The sequence below is a fragment of the Trematomus bernacchii genome, unplaced genomic scaffold, assembly GCF_902827165.1.
Source record: "Trematomus bernacchii unplaced genomic scaffold, fTreBer1.1, whole genome shotgun sequence".
Classification (NCBI taxonomy): Eukaryota; Metazoa; Chordata; class Actinopteri; order Perciformes; family Nototheniidae; genus Trematomus; species Trematomus bernacchii.
In genome coordinates, this window is record NW_022987705.1 from 4,081,466 (window position 1) to 4,094,539 (window position 13,074).

At 41.4% G+C, this 13,074-nt stretch overlaps 1 protein-coding gene across 2 annotated transcripts in view; it reads left to right on the forward strand.

Annotated features, from left to right (window-relative positions):
- Positions 1 to 2,899: 2,899 nt before the first annotated feature.
- The window catches only part of st6gal1 (ST6 beta-galactosamide alpha-2,6-sialyltranferase 1), a 33,791-nt gene continuing 23,616 nt past the window's right edge, over positions 2,900 to 13,074 (forward strand). The window contains exons 1-2 of one of the 2 annotated variants that reach the window (XM_034140312.1): positions 2,900 to 3,207; positions 4,796 to 4,889. In XM_034140312.1, coding sequence (XP_033996203.1) covers positions 4,878 to 4,889 — 12 coding nt within the window. In that variant the 5' untranslated portion in view covers positions 2,900 to 3,207; positions 4,796 to 4,877. The remainder of the gene's footprint in view (positions 3,208 to 4,795; positions 4,890 to 13,074) is intronic. The other variant, XM_034140313.1, reaches the window with a different exon arrangement.

The window sequence follows — 13,074 nt, forward strand, 5'->3', positions numbered from 1 at the left end:
TGTGCACGAGATGGAAGGCTGACAGGCAGGTAGGCCATCCAGTTATTTTAGCCGGGCCAGCTCAGATGATTGGTCGTGCTTTTTAAAGCGCCACGGCTTCCACAGATGAAATATTTTTATGTATTTATTGTCAAAGCATTTAATATATACATTGCTATCGGGATGTTAAAGGTGCAGGTAAGTTTGAGAAACCGGCTCGAGATACACTTTTTGTTATATTCCATGGAATGCTCTTAACATCCCGATAGCAATGAATATCTTAAGTGCTTTGACAAAAAATCCATAAAAAAATGTCATCTGTGGAAGCCGTAGTACTGTAAAGGCCCGGACACACCAGCCTGATTTTGGGAGTCAGAGGCAGTCGGGCATTCGCGGCGCCCTACTCAGGTTTGTGTGTCCCGCACCGTCGTCTCTTTACGGCACCTTTTCACACCTCCCGACTTTCTCTGACCTCCCGCGGCCGATTCAACATGTTGAATCGGCCGCGGGAGGTCAGAGAAAGTCGGCCCAAGCAATCACTCTTATTAGCTGTTCACACTACCGCTGCCTGCTGGTAAGGACAGTTATTGCCACTCGTCGACTGAAGTATTTGCGGTGTGTTCGTAGGCGGGCGGCGTAGGCGGGCGGCGTAGGCGGGCGGCGTAGCCGACGCAGCCGACGCAGGCGACGAAGCTGACGTAAAATCGGGACGCCTTCGGTACGCGTTCTTTGGTCTCAGGTGGGTGTGTAGCGGCCTTAAAAAGCACGACCAATCATCTGAGCCGGCCCGGCTAAAATAACTGGATGGCCTACCTGCCTGTCAGCCTTCCATCTGTGCACAAACTTATCTCGTGCCCTCATTGGTCATGTGCGCGTTCGTGTGTGTTGGAGGAGGGGCTCTGTAACGAAGTGGCAGATTTTTTCCGGTTGTGTATTTTCAAATTCTAGCGCACTCGAGCTGGTTTCTCCAAAATGACATACCCTACCTTTAAGAGCATTCCATGGAATATAACAAAAATGGTTTCTGAAATAAAAAAAAAAGTCAGGCCCTCCAACACAAATAGTCACGTAATGGGCCAAGTTAACATTTATTAAAATACATCAATATGAATGTGAGCATTCCTTTCAAAAAAATAAAATAAATCCCTTTGCTAGAACAATAACTTATAATACTTTGCCACTTTGCAATCTGTGCAAAAAAATGAAAAGAAAGAAAATGCTGATATTTGGCAAAAGTGTGTCTTATCACAGCATTAGTGGCTGCAATGAGCCTGTTTTGCACTGCACATTTCTTCAAAACGGGGTTGCAGGCTCAGTGGCGGCGCCAGAGATTTCATTTGGGGGGTGCTGTGGGGTAGCTTGATGTTTCATAGAGGGTGCTCAAACATTTAGGGTTTCCCATTAATGTACCGGTCGCTACAGTGGAATTTTCTACTGCAACAATCCCCACGCACATACACAGTGTACCCGCGACTGTTACAATGAAGGCTCAATAATCAGCTCACGGCATATAGGTGTAAGCAGGGGTAAAGTGCTATTTTTATAAGGGGGGAGTGGACCTCACATAGGGGGGTCTGGGGGCAAGCTCCCCCTGGAAGATTATTTTTTAAATATTGAAGTTAAAAGCATCAATCTGGTGCACTTTGAGAGCAACATTAAGAGATCTATGGATACATCTCTCAACACCCATTTGAAACAGAACTGGAAACAGATTTACTTTTTCTTTATGGATATTTTACAAATCACTCCCCTTTTAAACTTTATTTTTTTTTACTGTCATATAGTATTTCATACCTGTTTTTTATTTATTCTCTTATTTTTTTATAACTATAATGATCATATAAACGTGTGCCTCGGAAATAATTGTTTACATTAAATCGTGACTAGGGTTGGGAACCGAAACTCGGTTCCAGATGAGAACCGATAAGAAAATGCCGGGTACCGGGTACCCATACAAAATACACAATTTCGGTTCTGCTTAACGGTTCCTAAACCAAAACCGTTTGAGACCCACTGAGATAACTAAGACTAAAGTTAACTATCTAAACACTCAGAGAGTCCTTCAGTTCACTGAGCCTCTCAGTCTGACAGGAGAGGACTCTCCTCCACCTTGTTGTTGAAAAAGCTCCTTATATCCGTTAGCGTAGCTCGCTAGCACCAGAAGCTAACAACAACGATCTCCGGTACCGGTGAGCGCTCTCTCTCTCTCTCTCGCGCACGCACACAAAATGGCTCGTTCCACACACACAGAGCCGAGCTTGAATGAAACACAGAGACCCAGACGTACTTGTACTGTACTGTATCATATTATTTTCGAATCAATAATTTTTCTTTTTTTTCCTCCTGGTCTCTCGCGCCTGTTGCGCCCCCCACTTTGAGAAACACTGTCTTATTAAGTCTTAATGATGATGTAAAGCACTTTGAATTGCCTCTGTGTTTGAAAATGTGCTATATAAATAAACTTGCCTAACTTGAATTGAATTATATGTATATAACCAGCACGGCCCATAGTAGGCCCCCCAAACACACAACAACACAGACTATAACACCACTTGTTAAATACCAACTAGTGCAATATGTGCAATATGTTCAATATATATGTATGCTGTTAAAAACTGTGCAATATATACACCTGGCTGCTAAATTCTCAGAACTGTTACAGGGTGTGTATTTTTGTAAAATGTGTAACTTTTTTATTATAATATCTTATTTTTTTATCTTTAGTACTTTTTTTTTATGCTTGCTTAGGTAACATTAAGCTGTCTTTGTCTCTTTTCTGCCGTAACAATGTACATTTCCCCCCTGTGGGACTAATAAAGGTATTCTGATTCTGATTCTGACACTGAATTGAACAGAATTACGGCTCTTATTTCGAAAGTCTCGCAGGAAGCGCGCGTGTCTCGTTATCGCGTGCTTGACGCTCGGTGCTGCAGGCTGCGCGGTGAAAGAGAGAGAGAGAGGAGAGGAGAGGACTTGCAGAGATACGGTTCGTGCTTATCCAAATGCCACCGGACACCGACAGAGGCCTCGTACCGGACGCACGGACGGTGGTAGCGGGGCCGAGAGGCACGAGACTTACCGGGAACATGGCGGCGAGAACAACAACCTGAACGGTACCGGAGCGACGATACATCAGAGGAAACGACGCGGTTGGCGGCGCGGTAACGGAGGATCATCACTTAACACAGGTCAACGAATAACAGCTCAACAGTCAACACCTTAGATAAGGTAATACAGATATATAAATAACATAGAGATACATATGCATGTTTGTATGTTTATCAATTAATATATCAATGCATCGACCTAGGTATCTTGCTGTAATGATCCTGATTGCATGGTGTCTGAGGATGGCCTGTGTTTAATGTCTTATTTTGCACCTATGCACTGCTGTATGTAGCTTATGATATGTGTACTGTGTTACTGTGCAATACTACTCGTTATTTTGGTATACAAATATAGATTATTGTTATTTTAGAGGCATTTCCACAATTATCCGTTTTTGATTTAATAAAATACAATTGAATTTAATACAAAAATAAAAGACAATTCCATTTATCAAAAAGGCTGATGAAGGTGGGTGTCATAAAATAAGGAAAGGTTGCTACAGTAAATCAGTAAAGATAAGATGAATCAAGATGCAGTTTACAATGGGTTAGAGTTAAGAGATGTAAGATAATAAAACATATTCTTAAATGCAATAGGCGCTTTCACACCGGAGTACTTTTCCCAGTGTAGTTCCAATATAGTTCGGAAAATGTGCATTCACACCAAAAAAATCCGGAACTAGAACTTAGTTCATGGGAACCTTTTCACCCCCTTTTCAGTCCCTGCTAGAGAGCAGGTACTTTCATGGGAGAAAAAGGTTCCCATTTCTGATTGGCTGGGCGGATTGCAAACCACGCCCCGTAAAGCTCCCAAAAAGTTTTGTGAAGCCGCCATTTTATTTTCCTCGCATTAGCATTATTAGCATTAGCCCAGCGCACAAACGCAGAGAGACTAATGCTGCGTTCACACCGTAACGTAAGTAAAAACCATGAATTAATGCTTGACAAGTCTGCAGACAAGACGGCAGGCGAAAAACCTTTTAAAATGCTTGTTTTCTGAATGAAGATCGGATCGACCAGGCTAAGCTAACGTTGTATATGCTCCGTCCACACTCATAACAACGGCCTACAGACATAAATAAACCAGCGACTGTATTCGCCATGACACAGATAGTCTGTGGTTTGTACTTCTTTAACTTTTGTCCAGTTTCTGAACAGATATGAGGAGCTGTGAGCTCTGTGTGCTAACTGCTAACAGCTAACGGCTGATGTTTTCTGGTTGAATGTCAGTGACGGCAGGCTGAGATCCTCACCGCTGATTGGCTACCGCGAGATCGCGCCCCCAAACATATTTGCTCGCATTAGCATTATTAGCATTAGCTTTAGCCCAGCGCACCAACGGAGAGAGACTAACTTATGTAAATATTAATTTGTAAACTAACTAAAGCTCAGAAATAAGTTTAGTTATGCAGAAAGTACACTCGAGGAGTCGAAGTAGATAGTGAAATTATGGTAAAGAAAGTAGTAGAAGTACATGTACAAGCACCTCAGATTTGGTCATAAAACACATTACTTGAGCTTTTAATATACTAAGTTGAATTTTACCAGCGGAGAAATGCAAAAACAAAAGAAAAAGAAAAGCTTCTGTTTCCATTTGAAAGATAAGACGATAAAAGGCTTTTATTCGTAGATTTGCAAGTAGAAGTGAAATATTTAAAGTAATCTATCGAGATAAAGATCTGACAGTGTTCATATGTTTCTATCCACAGAGGACATGAGGGGAAACGTAAAGGCAGCAGCCCGTTTCTAACCAACGATTACATCAACACAGCGTGCGGCAGCGCATACACCATGAGCTACAAGGTAACATTTCCACTGTTCACAAAACTCAACACAGTGCTCGGACAAGCATTCACATGCTATACTGAAGTAAAACTACTAATATCACACACTGAAAATGCTCATAACTAAAAATTCTGCAAGTATTTACTATGAATAACATCACAATTTATTTAAAGGGGCCCTGTTATGTTAGGAAATATTTTCCAAGGCCCATAACTTTGACCCAGTTTATCAGTTCATACTGTCCTGACTGAGCACACGCACCTGTAACCTTGGCTGCTGTGCTCTCAGTGTTTTGTCTCCCTGTTCCTGCCTGTTGGCATCAGCTGATAGAGGTGTTATGATTCTATCTTGTTATGCTCAATGTTGATTATTCTCTCTGAACTAGCTAAATACACGGGTCTGGGGGAGAGTTCTTCAGAATTGACGTGGCAACTCTACCGTGAAGTCAGAACCTCTGACTCTTGGACTTGTTTTGTGAATTCTCCGGCCGAAGCTCCAAATAAACCCATCAGTGTTTGACATCAAAGCTCCAGCTCTCCCCGTGTCTCCTTTTGAGTCGGTGACTCCTCCTGCATTGCTATTTGCTACACAGAAGTTTCCCCCACAGGGGGGAGTATGATGGAGAGATTTTAGCCTTTGAAGACCATTTACATGCACACAAACCTTTATAACAGGAAAGGAAAACCCCCCAAAAGCATAATAGGGCCCCTTTAAAGTGAAACCAGTGATGGAACAAGTATTCAGATGACTAATGTAAAGATACCAATATCACACAGAGTCAATACTCTAGTACAAATAAAAGTCCTGCATTCAAAACATTACTAAAGTATGTAACATCAAAATGTACTTAAAGAGAAAGTAGTCACTGTGCAGTAAAAATCCCCATACTTATCAGTTGCAGTCTTCAGTCCAGTATTTTGTTTACACTGATTTAAAGTGTAAACAAACATCATTTCCTGAGGCCTGTACTACGAAGCCGGATTTTCGCTTAGCGAGGTAACTTCAGGGAAAACTCTGGGTTTCCGGTCCTACGACGCTGGTTCACTTCTTACCGGGCTAGATCTCCATGGTAACTGATGCTGAACGGCAAACCTGCTCCGGAGCAGGTTAGGTTCCAGGATAAGAGATCAACTCAGTGAAAGCACCGCCTGCTGACCAATCAGAGCTCAGTGTGCAGAGTTTAAAGCTTTCAAGTCATATTACAGGATAGAGGAAATACAGAAAAACTGCCGTTGCAGGAAAGACGGCCGGCAAAAATCAACTGACTGTGTGAACGTGAAAATTAATAGAATATCACCTCCCATCTTCAGAGCAATCTGACTAATGTAACATTAGCGTTAAGAAAGCTTACTTAAATATCTGCCACAACATAAGTAACCGGATCAAAGTAACATTACGTACAGTCTGCGGCACTGTGAGTGCAGACGTCGATGTGTCCCATTATCATTCATATCACATCATAATGTATCATATATGTCAGCTTCTCGTATCTGGCCGTGCAACACTTACAGTGCCACATACTGTATGCAGAAGTATTATTTTAAGCAACACATTAAGTTGACGAAACACTCGAGTCAAATGTAATTAAAGTCAGATCCACTCGTGTCTTAGACGGGGCAGTGATATCATAAACCTGTTAATGTACGCATTCAAACACTTTTTTTTTACCAGCTGTTCTGTATTCACCTTGCAGGTGCAACTATGTTGCTTTTATCCTGGATAAAGTGTTTAAGTCATGGATGTTTAAAGTTTAACTTCTTCATATTTGTCTAATATTATAGTTTTCTTTTCATTCAGGAAGTATGACGCTGCGCTGTCAGTACGCTTGTCCATGTTTGTCATTGGTCAAATGTTGCTAACCCCGCCCCTTTCATGTGAACGCACACTCAGTCGGACAGAGAAACCCTGGCTTAAGTTACCGAGTTGATAACCAGCGTCGTAGGACCGCTTAGCGAGATCGCGTTTGTTTTGGGTTGGTTAAGCCAGATAACTCAAACATATCCAGGGTATGTTGAACTGGATTCGTAGTACAGGCCTCTGGTGTCAGTATTCAAAACTCAGGTGGCTCTCGACTGAGAAATGTGGTTTTTGAGTGAAGATATGAAGATGACTCATCAGTAGTAACAGTTACTGTCTGTGTCATGATTCATTCGCTGCACTTATGCACCTACAGTATTATGAATTATGCAGATTTAACTGCAACCCATCTGTCAAAAGACATTCTTCAAAACACAGTCAGCTGGGCGCATTTACAGCGATAAGTCAAAACTAAAAAGAGCCGTGGAACCTGACCCATATTGGGACTAAAAGCCGGGATATCTTGGCCTGTGTCGCTTCAAACTGGACTCCTTTATGAGTTCATGCTGGTGGCGTAGCTTCAGGGTAGGTAATGTTAGTTTGTCCTCAACTATTGGACAGATTGTCATTAAATGTGGTACAGGTGGTCTGTGGTCAACAGATAAATAATCTCAATGACTTTGGGGATTTTCTGATTTGTCCTTGGGGCTAAACCAAAACTTTTATAATACCTGATTGCAAAGAAACTGCAATTCTGCACTTTATTATAGGTGAGAGAGTATTGGTAGAAAACTGCAACTAAATAAATGAAATGCCTTTTGTGTCAAATTTAAAAACATCAGCAATTAAGTGTTTTCTATTCTAACTGTATTGTAAAAGAAGCAGAAAGGCAGAACTTTAATATCTGATTATTTATCGCAAGTAACATTGTCAATATTCAATGTTCACATATGTTTCTAAAATCATCAAGCCCTACTTTTCAATCACCAAATATCTGCAAACTAATGACACCCATCAGACTCGGCAGTACCGAGTATTCAGTTTCCATTAGTAAGTGTAATCATGTTGGCATCATTTATTATCTTTTGCCATTAAAAAGTTATTCACCGGGGAAGCTGGATTTCTGATTGGCCAAAGCATAAATGTCACCCTGCATCCGACCATTCCAACCTCTACGTTAGCTTCAGAGCTTTGCTGCTGCTGACACATACATAACCATCTAACTCCCTCTCACTCTGCCAGGCCAGATTAAAACACACTCACACACACTGCCGCAACTACCTTTTAATCTTGAGTACTTTATGGCTCCATAAATCCATGCATAATACACACACACACACACACACACACACACATCTCTGGCTGGCTGTCTGTGTGTGTGAAGGCAGGGGATTTAGGGCGCACTCTTTAAGCAGATATCTGTAACAACACCATCTGTCTGAGGCTATGAAGCTCTGCAGCCGCTTCATTCATTCAGGCGTCAGATCCTCAAGTTGTTGGATTCCCACAGCTGTGTGAGCCACATTTTGCAGGTGATCCAAACCTGTAATGTACTTATATTTATTCAAAACTGCAGAACATAAAGCAGATATAATCTTTATTTTTGATATATGTATTAAATGATTATGTGTTAGGTGTAGCTCTTTAGGTTTATGGGACTTTACAGTTAGTTTTTTAGCTTATTGTTTTTCCGTCCAGCCTGCAATATTTCTGTTCTGTTTTACTTTCACCACTGTCAAAGTGTTGTTTTCAGAAAATAAATGCATAAAAAGCCCATTTACCCTACCTGCTCAGCAGCAGAGACACAGTTAAAGACTAGCTGGGAAACTTAGTGGGACAATTAGCAGCTAAAGAGACAGATATTTCCCTCTGGAGTTTGTAGAGACCAAAAACTGAGCTAAAAGAGAATGATTATCAGACTCACTTTCATCAGGTGGATACAGACGTCTACAAATGATTTATAATGTTGCTCCATAACTAGTGGATGTGAACTAAGCAACTGATTGCCAACAAGGTTTCACACTAAGCTCAATAGATAACATTTTGTCACAGATGTTATCAAGTGTTCATGTTCATGTGATCATGCCAGGTAGCTGTACCAGATATTCAAACTGCTTGAACTGCATCCAAATGGTGATCAAAGAGATAATAAAAGTGTGCAGACAGCTCTTTTGTTCAATCGAAGCGAAGCGGAAGCAGCTGTTTCCCCCCCAAATCTTTTTATTTCCCCTTGCAGTCACTCATTGAAATATTTTCCGGCTTTTCAGTCACTTTGTTTCATCTTATTTGGAATTGGAGATGGTTAATTTAGACTGAGTTCAAGGGGTTTGAGGTCAACAAGCTCGATAGAGAAAGTCCCTGAAGTCTTTGCATATTCAGTTATTTTGTAAATTCAACAACAATATTATTCGCCACTGTTTTGATAGTTCTTACAATCATAATCATTGGGAGTCATTTGGATTAATATGTGTGGACAGGAGAGTGAGGGTGAGTGCGATCAAGCATCACAAGTTTCAGCATCCTGGGTACTTAAGAGAATATTTGTCACTGTTGTCCACATTCATATTGACCGCATAAAACACTTAGCACGGAGAAGATTAACTAGATGTGATCATAATAGTCCGCTGTAAGAAAAATTGTTGTTTCCCAAAGCAGATGCACATCAATTATATCTGCTGGTTCAGTATCATTACGTTGCCCAGTCTGAGTGCAGTCAGATTTGATCAGCACTACTTTTCCTAAGTCCTGATTAATTCTCCTTCACGCGTCTCCATATCCCCATTTTTTTGACCATTCGACCGCAACCCAGTACTTTTCCACGACCACGTCTCGACCTCGTCCCACTGTCCCTCCCACTTCATTAGCTCACCTGTGCTCCTCATCTCATTCCCAAACAAGCCTGTCATAAGCCTCATGCTTACACACTTACTGCCTGATTGTTCTTCACCACTCATGCAAGACTCTCCAGCTCTTTTTACGGTCTGATTTCCTGTAGCCGACTCTGTCTGCCTCTGACTTGCTTGTTTCATCTGAATTCCCGGTAAACCTAGCTTTGCGTCCCCCAACTTGAGATATGCTTCTGCGTCCTTTGTTCCTATCTGTGGCTGATGGTGTTTCCTGATCATCTTTTGCCTGGACCATGCTCGTTTGGTCTTGGTATACTTTCCTTGTTACTTTCCTTGTTACTTTGGCTACCTGCCCTGTACCTGCAGAGTTTGATATTCAGGGTTCTTACACCTTTTCCAAAGTCAAATTCAAGCGCTTTTCAAGCATTTTCAAGGTGCATTTTCAAGCTTTTCAAGCATCTTACAGCTGTTGTAAATTACATATTTATATACACATACTTATACTCAAATGATTATTTCCCTACCTCACATTAAATCAGATGTTCTTTATGCTATAAACAACCAAATGTGTGTTTCATAATGGCATTCTACATGAGGATGATCAATTAAAAATGTTAGAAAAGAAAACTAAGTTTAATATTTCAAAATGTGTGACCCATCTGTACGTAGACTGGGCATCCCATATAACCTGGCTGAGCCAATATAAAACAATCAGCCAAATAACTTTTCAATATATTATTGATTACTATTTTTGAGGTACTTTTAGGTTGGCAGTAAACACAAGTCAGAGGTAAATGGTGTACTTTGACTCCACTACATGTATTTAATACCTTTAGTTACTTTACAGATGTGGATGAATGATGTGAAATATAATCAAGTGTTAAATCAGACTTTAGTTCCACCTGGAGTAAATTCACAAGCTACTCTGTATTATACAAAGTCATTCAAACTAGCTGCAACTTTACCAGCTTTGATAACACTTTCATGATCAATCATTAAAAAACATATCATATACAATTATTAGGGATGCTCCGATCGCCAATTTTGGAGCCGATCGCCGGAATCAGTATCGGCCGATACCGATATCGCTCTCTTTTCCTCTCTCCCCCTCTCTCTCTCCTGACAGCCTGTCAGTATCTCCTGCAGCTCACTGATCCAGTAATGAGCGACCCGACAGTGAAGAATAAATATATTTATAACTAGTTTAGCTTGTTCCAGAGGTAGATAAAATAGCTAAGTGTGTTAGGTCTAACTCTTAGTGTGTGTTCTGCTCCGCTCACCGGTCCGTCACAGCGGGTGGAGCTGCAGGATTTCTGCTTCACACACATGTTGCATACCGCTATTTTATTGTCATTTTCGGACACTTAAAATACTGCCAGACTAGTGAAGCCATTTTGGCGAGCTTGTTTTGCCGCGCACAGAGAAAAGTGTCATGTATTTTACATGCAACGATAGCCTAATCTAAAATGTTATACTACAGCGTACCTTTCGTGTGGTGTGTGGCTCGTCAGCGCAGACTCTCGCATCGTTATTGTTGCACACTTTGCAGGAGGCTACTCTTGGGCTTCGCTTGACCCTCGTCTTAGCCATGGCTTGTATTTGTCTTCTGCTAGCCAACGCTCGTTGAAACGGCAACCTCCTGGCATACTGTCATCTATCACTCTCATCAGAATGCCCAGGTCACACGCGTAACAAAAACACTTGCCGGTCACGCGCATTGCGCGGGAAGGCCGGAGCGGAGCTGTTTTATGTAAAAGCGAAGCAATTAAGCGCGCTCCGACTTCTTTATTTTCTTTTAATCTAAAAAGCGAAGTAAAGCATTTACAATTTCAAGCACTTTATCCCAAATTCAAGCACCATTCCCAAAATTCAAGCACTTTTCAAACCTTGAAAACACCTCGTACAATTTCAAGCATTTTCAAGGATTTCCAGCACCCGTACGCACCCTGGATATTAAACACAATTCCAATTGTTCCTGGTTTTCTGATTGTTGCATTTGGGTCCAAACACTACAGTTTTTGGTGTGGACCGCTCTTTAGTGTGGTTTGATTTGTCTTTTTCTGGTTAAAAACATAACAATTTTTTCAAGGTGTTGGCTGTCGGTGAGATAAAACAAGTAAAGTAAATGTTAAGGCATAACCTCAGGCTTTTTCAGTATTTTCAGAAATGTTATAGTACAAACACTGAGAGCTGACAGTGTTCATAATGTTTCTATCCACAGAGGACATGAGGGGAAACGTAAAGGCAGCAGCCCGTTTCTAAGCAACGATCACATCAACACAGTGTGCAGCATACTGAGAATGATAGTTTATTGCAACCCTAGGTTAATCACCAGATTCAATAATTGGATATCACCGTCAATCCTATCTGAGAATGATGACAACATTTCCCTATTAGCCGCGTTCACACTGCAGTACTTTTCCCACTTTAGTTCGATATAGTTCCGAAATGTCGCGTTCACACCAAAAAGAGCCGGAACTAAAATTAGTTCATCAGAACCTTTTTTACCCCCTTTTCAGTCCCTGCTAGAGAGCAGGTACTTTCGTGGGAGAAAAAGGTTCCTATGTCTGATTGGCTGGGCGGATTGCAAACCACGCCCCATAAAACTCCCAAAACGTTTTGTGAAGCCGCCATTTTATTATCCTCGCATTAGCATTATTAGCATTAGCATTAGCCCAGCGCACAAACGCAGAGAGACTAACTTATGGCAACACAAAAAAAAGAAAACATGGGAGCAGTGGAGATGAGGAGGTGTCGGCGTTCTGGTGATTTACTCGGAAGGCTTCAGTAGAAGCTGCTGGGAGTCCCAGCAGCTTCTACTGAAACCAGTCCCCAACTTCGGGGACTTCCGGCCGGGGACTTCGGGTGGCAGCATACGCCGTGAAGTTGTTTGCGGCCTGCCAGTAAACCCAAAGCAGAAGAAGACGAAGTGACGTCAGCGGCTTCATTTGCCTAATCCTTCCCCAGGAACGTATTCCGGTGTGAACGCGATCTGTACTTAGTTCATGAGAACTAAAGAGTTCTCATGAACCTTTGTGGGAAAAGTACTGCGGTGTGAATGTGCCTATTAAATTAAATTATCCTCTTTAAACAGTTTATCCTCCAAAAAGAGCCCTAAAGTATTTTTTAAGCCTTTAGTTTAAATAAAGATTAGTATACATTTGTTTTATGTTATATAGACAGTTCAATTAAAGCTGCTGTGGTGTTGCTCTTCGTGGTGCAGCAGTGTGTCTGACAGTACAGAGTATTCTGTGCCTCTGGCTGTGTGTTAACCAGCTGCTGGATGTATAGAAATAACATTGATTTTGTTAGTTCTTTGCTCTCGAATGCAGCAAAATGGGCAGCCATGTGTGCATTGTTGTTCCATAGGGTCTGGCGTGTGTGTTATAGAATTGATCAATTTCTGTCTTCCTCTGGTCTATATCTCTCCGTTGTGTAGCAAAAGAGAAAACTGGTATTATGTTTACTACTGTATCCAGGGTTGGTTATTTAGATTTAATCAAATTCTAGTAACAAATCATGCGTTAGCTGGCGCTTAAACAGGTTACGCGGGACGTTTT